Source organism: Capra hircus (genome assembly GCF_001704415.2).
Source record: "Capra hircus breed San Clemente chromosome X unlocalized genomic scaffold, ASM170441v1, whole genome shotgun sequence".
NCBI lineage: Eukaryota > Metazoa > Chordata > Mammalia > Artiodactyla > Bovidae > Capra > Capra hircus.
The window spans coordinates 53,355,590-53,361,589 of NW_017189516.1; the positions used below are offsets into that span (position 1 = coordinate 53,355,590).

Here is a 6,000-nt window from a genome sequence, read left to right on the forward strand (position 1 = left end):
TCAAAGTAAAACGTCCACTTTTTTTATACTGAGAAATTCCAAAACAATTCATTATGGGTAAACTCCAACTAGCCTACTCCTAAACACTAGGATGGCACCTTAATAAAGTACAAATCTCAATTCGAATGTGAACTTTATGTAGGACCACAGGTGAGACAAGCTACTATTACTTGGCTTTTTACTATTACTCGGCTACTGGGTTTCCTCTCTTTTTTTAATGCTACTAATAGACTGGTAACAAGGAAACCATACTTTTTATCAGCATAGAGACTATATATGTGTTCTTAGTAAAAAAAAATAATAATAATAATAGTAATTTAATCTGAGATACCAATCAAGTACTCTTTTTCAAGTAAAAAAAAAGAATATTTGCTTTGAATTATAAGTTCACAACCACAGACTGGGTGGACCTAGCATAAATCCAGACTGAAGTGAAAGGATGTGTCCTCAGTGACACAGCCAGGGGATGAGCCTGAAAAATTCCCAGAGCATCAATCATCCTGGGATAGTGGGCCCTCATTCCTCTCCAAACGCTGGTGGGAAAACATGCCAAAGAGTACTGGCTGAAGATTCTGATATAGGCATACCTCATTTCATTGCACTTCACAGCTATTACTTTTTTAAAAAAACAAAGTTTATGGCAACCCTGCATCAAGCAAGTCTACCAGCACCGCTTTTCCAATAGTATTTGCTCACTTCATGTCTCTGTGTCACATTCTGACAATTCTCAACAATATTTCAAACATTTTCATTATTATCATATTTTTATGGCAATGTATAATCAGTGAGGTTTGATGTTACTACTACTTGCTAAGATGGTAAGTTAGCAGTTTTTAGCAAAAAAGCATTTTTTAAAATAAGATATAAACATTACAGTTTTTTAGCCACAATGCTATTGCACACTTAGTAGACCATGCTCCTCTGTCCATGGGATTTTCCAGGCAAGAGTACTGGAGTGGGGTGCCATTTCCTTCTCCAGAAGATCTTCCTGATCCAGGGATTTAACCCAGGTCTCCCACATTGTAAGCAAGACGCTTTACCATCTGAGCCACCAGGGAAGTCCTTAGTAGACTACAGTATAGTGTAAATCTAACTTTTGTAAGCACTGCTGCTACTGCTAAGTCACTTCAGTTGTGTCCGACTCTGTGCGACCCCATAGATGGCAGCCCACCAGGCTCCCCCGTCCCTGGGATTCTCCAGGCAAGAATACTGGAGTGGGTTGCCATTTCCTCCTCCATTTGTAAGCACTAGGAAACCAAAAACTTGTGTGACTACTGCAGTGGTCTGAAACTGAACCTGCACTGTCGCCAAAGTATGCCTGTACTCCTTTTTATATAAATCTCTGAAGAACTAGTCTAAAATGTATGAGAATTAGGACATTATACAACAGAACATGCTATATGTCACTTAAATATGACATTTCTGCAACAATACTTCAAATATCCAGCATTATTAGGGTGAACCATATACATTCATTTTCCAACTTAATCCTTTAATAGTCACTGCATTTGAAAAATATTTTTATTGGTCTTTCTAAAACATGACAAATTTCTTTTCCATATAGAAGGTACTACATTGAATATGATTTGACTTTTCTGCATAATTTAGTATCTTCACTGCAAGTACCTTGATGCCCTGAGTGCTCACTAATGTGTAAGTCTATTTTACCTCTTATTGACAGACTCACTCATCTGGAATTTTACACTTTTCTCTCTACTCATTACTATCTGACTATTGCAATTAGTGGTCTAATTTTAAAAGCCTGTACACCCATTCTTGTTCCTGACCTGTACATGTAAAGGCAGCATTTCCCAAGATGGCCCTCCAAATATGCCCCCCCAAGAAGGGATTCCCTGGTGAAATAAGTTTAGTACATGCCAATCTCCAGGTCTCTTTATTGCAGGACTTGTCAGGGCCTTTACTGTGCTAATATGCACCGTGAATGTCTAAGACAAGAATATTTAGCCTTTCCCCCAAGAATAAGGCATGAAACAGCATTCTCCAACCACATTTAACCAGAGAAACCAGAAATTTTAGAAGAAAGCACTTATTAAAAACTCCTAGAGGTTACATTTCGAAGAACCCATTTGGAAATGGTGGTTAGATAAATCAAATAAGTGTGTTAAAGCAGTAGCCTTACTTGAGACACAATTCTACATTAAAGTAGGCTCTAAATGGCCCATAGATGGCTCTTGGTAATTGCTATGCATCAGCCTCTCCTTCTTGCTACAAGGAAACTTTATAGGCACACTCCAAGCCTATAATTGTATCCCAGATGGTACAATTCAAGGAACTGGAAGTTTGACAGCAGCTATGAGGCACTCCCCTGTGAGGGTTCATGGTCAGAAGCAAACAGACTTGCCTGATCAGACTATTTACCTGTTTATCCTCATCATCGATTCTTTTGAAGGTATTTTTTTCTGTGATTAAATATGGAATCTGAACTTTAGTTCCATGCAGCTCAGCCGTGTTCCCAAACCGGATTTCAGCATCAGTCTTTGACATCATAAAGCGAGGCAGCGGCAGTTCTTTAAGAGCAGAATCAAAGAAGCTCAAGTGAGACTTTATTTGAAAACTGAAAAAAGGGGAACTCAATGGCCAAAAGATGAGTCACTTTTGAGGAAAAATTCCAGAGCACTAAATATAGATTAAATCTGATTTCAACACAATAAAGACTCCTATAATAATGTCATGATAGAAAAATGCTACAGTTTAAGCAAGGTATCTTGGCTCAACATTTTTAAATGCTGTCCAATCATTCTAGAACAAATTCAGGTTTTGGACAGATCTCCCATTTCAGCCTTTAGTTTGGCACCAAGAAAAGGGATGTGACATTGTAGAAATCAGTATAAAGCGACAACAGTAGCAGGGAAAACTTATATAGTATTTATTATATGCCAGAGATTATATTAAGATCTGCAAATATTAACTTATTTAATCCTCACAACTCGCTACAGTAAGATGATCATTACCCTTCTTTTACAGATGTGGACTCAGACCAGAAGGAGCTAAGATGACACAGTGTATCTGTGGCAGAGCTGGCTCTTCACAAGTCAGTGCTGCTGCCCTATAGAAAGGCCCCTCATTCCCAGGGCAGACTTACTGGATACAACACGTTCTCATCCTATGTTACTGCTCAAGGAATTTTCACACACAATCTCCAGTTGTCTTTTTGTAATGGAATAAGGAAAATGGCATCAAGTTAGAGCAATCAATCCAACATTCAGTCAAATTCTACTGTCAAAACCATTAGCCACACTCAATACCACAATGAGCTGAAATGCAACAGTCTGGTGTATTTACTTACCTTTCAAATTTCTGACAAAACTATTCTGAAAACAGAAATGATACTTTGGCACACTTCAAGTTCTCAGCACAGCAAATCGCACACAATAACACAGCACAAAGAACACCAAAAATGGGTACAATATTCTGGATTAGGCATAATGATTTGCATCTGGATTCATTGTTTAGGATAATATTCATCAGTGTGCCTTTGCCTTCCCTTAGCTTGCTCTTCCAAAAACACAGCTGCACTTCCAATGATTGCTGCTGTGTTACAGCCAGAAAACATCTTAGCAACAGCAAGCAGTATCTCAGCTCCCCAAGCAAAGAAGGCCCCTGGTTCTCTAATATCCACATCATGTTTATTTTTAGTTGCTATGTCCACATTCAATTCAAAGAAGTAGGCAATATGACAAATCCCTGCGTGATCAATCAGCCAAGAGCCCGAGAGACATGAATAGAATAACCAATCTGGAAAATTAAACCAAGACTTTCCCCTAAAGAGACAATGGTCACCATTTTTAATATTTTATTATTTCCTAACCTTGGCAGCTCTTCAGCACTCAAGGCAGGACTGGACTTCAAAAGAAAGAAGGCAAGAGAAAAGAAAGTCTAGATTCTCAGTAAATCAAATATGAGCTAATCCTATGGTTCTCTTCTCAGAAAGGTATTTATTACAGCTCAGTCTGCAAAAAGGATCTTAAAAAATTGAACAAGATCACATAAAATAACTTGTACTCTAATCTGCCCACAAGAGAATGACGCTACTTACAAGCCCTATCTGAAAAAAGAAGAAAAAGAAAAAAAGGAAAAGTTCAGCATTTGTAAGCTCCCTGACCAGTGTTTCACTGCTATTTAACATATAACTCCAGGAACAATGGAACACAAACCGGGTTGGTGAATATCAACTATTACACTAAGGCCCCCAGCTGTCCTTTAGGACACTGTCATATCACAAATTCTCCTTCCCTGGCTATGGCATTTCTCCAGAATTCTTCACCTGGGAAAGAATCTCCCTCCCTCAGACAGCAAAAGACAAAATACAGCTGAATTTCTCTCATACTTTCTTTGTTTACAAGGCTTTAAACAACTTTTACTTAACAGAATTGTAACCATATATAATGATATTCCTATTATTGAAAACTAATAAAGATGCTATTTTTCTTAAGGTGATGCAAGATTTTTTTATGCTACAAGCTTTTTAAAAGTGAAAAGCAAAACTAGTTTGTCAATGTTCAGTCTAAATGTTGCTTCATAGTCATATGTACAGCAAATTTAATAGCAACACTTTATTAGAAAGTTAATCAATAAAGTACCTACTATCCAGTGATATATGTCAAGTAATCACAGGAGAAGATCTATCTGCAATAATTGGTTAGAATCTTTTCTCCCAAACTGAATTATATTAGCACACAGGAAACAAATTAAGAGTTCAAATAAAATACTGACAGGGGCCAAGGACACAATGAGCACAGCAATCATTTGTCTCATAATGGTGTCTTAGGTTGTATTCTTTGAACACAGAAATGCTTTGTATATTAAATAGAAATGACTATTTTTCCCTTCCACAAAGAAAATTATGTCTCTGCTTTTTTAAACATGTGATCCTCTAAGGGAAAAATCCTTTGTTTTCCCATGTTTGATGGAGTCATGAATATTAGAAATGCATCAATCTCCTCAATTCATTATAAAAAACATAAGCAGCATAAATGCAGTAATAAAAGATTAATTACAAAGAGGCAGCTGCTGTTCACTGTCCTCAAAAGACCCTGATGCTGGGAAAGATTGAAGGTGGGAGGAGAAAGGAACGACAGAGGATGAGATGGTTGGATGGCATCACCGACTCAATGGACATGAGTTTGGGTAAACTCCGGGAGTTGGTGATGGAGAAGGAGGCCTGGCATGCTGCAGTCCATGGGGTCACAGAGTTGGACATGACTGAGTGACTGAACTGAACTGAGAAATATAATCGCAGTCACATGTATCATTGTAAATTGTATAGTAGCTACATTAACAACAGCAAAAAATGTTAAGTGAAGAAGCCAGTGAAAAAATACAAATACTGCATGGTTTCACTTACATGACGGATCAATCGTCAAACTCAAGGAAACACAAGGTAGAACGGTGGATGCCAGAGGCTGAAGGGAAGGGAACTGGAGAGCTGTTTAATGGGGGTGGAGTTTCCACCTTGCAATGTAGGCAGATTGGTTGCATAACAATGTGGATATACTTAACACTACTGAACTGTATACTTAAAAATGTTTAAGATGATTTTTATATTATGTATGTTCTGTCACACCTAAAATTTTTCAACTTAAAAAAAAGCAAAAAAAAGAGGTAAAATTAATTTAGTATATTTTAATCCAATGTTATCAATGACAGCATGTAAACAAGATAAAAATTAATATAACAGTTTACATTCTCTTTTCAGACTAATGCTTTAAACCCCATGTGTACTTACCTGTACCACAGACCTCAATTCAGATACACCACATTTCAGGCACTCAGGAGCTGCAGTAGTATGGCTACTGGCTGCCCTACTGGAAAAGCAGTTTGGCTGATGGTTGCTATGAAGCAATATGGACCACTATGGCCAGAGGTCTAGATTTTACTAAGAAATACTATAATGTTAAAAATCAACAAATAATTGATTTCTTCTTAAATTATGTACGGAGTATTTTGTATGGAGGGATGATGATGATGTACACAGAGCTT

The 6,000-nt window shown here is 37.5% G+C and overlaps 1 protein-coding gene across 7 annotated transcripts in view; it reads right to left on the reverse strand.

Annotated features, from left to right (window-relative positions):
- REPS2 (RALBP1 associated Eps domain containing 2) overlaps positions 1-2,626 on the reverse strand; it is a 174,082-nt gene extending 171,456 nt beyond the window's left edge. For all 7 annotated transcript variants that reach the window (XM_018043963.1, XM_018043959.1, XM_018043960.1 and 4 more), the window contains exon 1: positions 2,380-2,626. In XM_018043963.1, coding sequence (XP_017899452.1) covers positions 2,380-2,508 — 129 coding nt within the window. In that variant the 5' untranslated portion in view covers positions 2,509-2,626. The remainder of the gene's footprint in view (positions 1-2,379) is intronic.
- Positions 2,627-6,000: the final 3,374 nt, after the last annotated feature.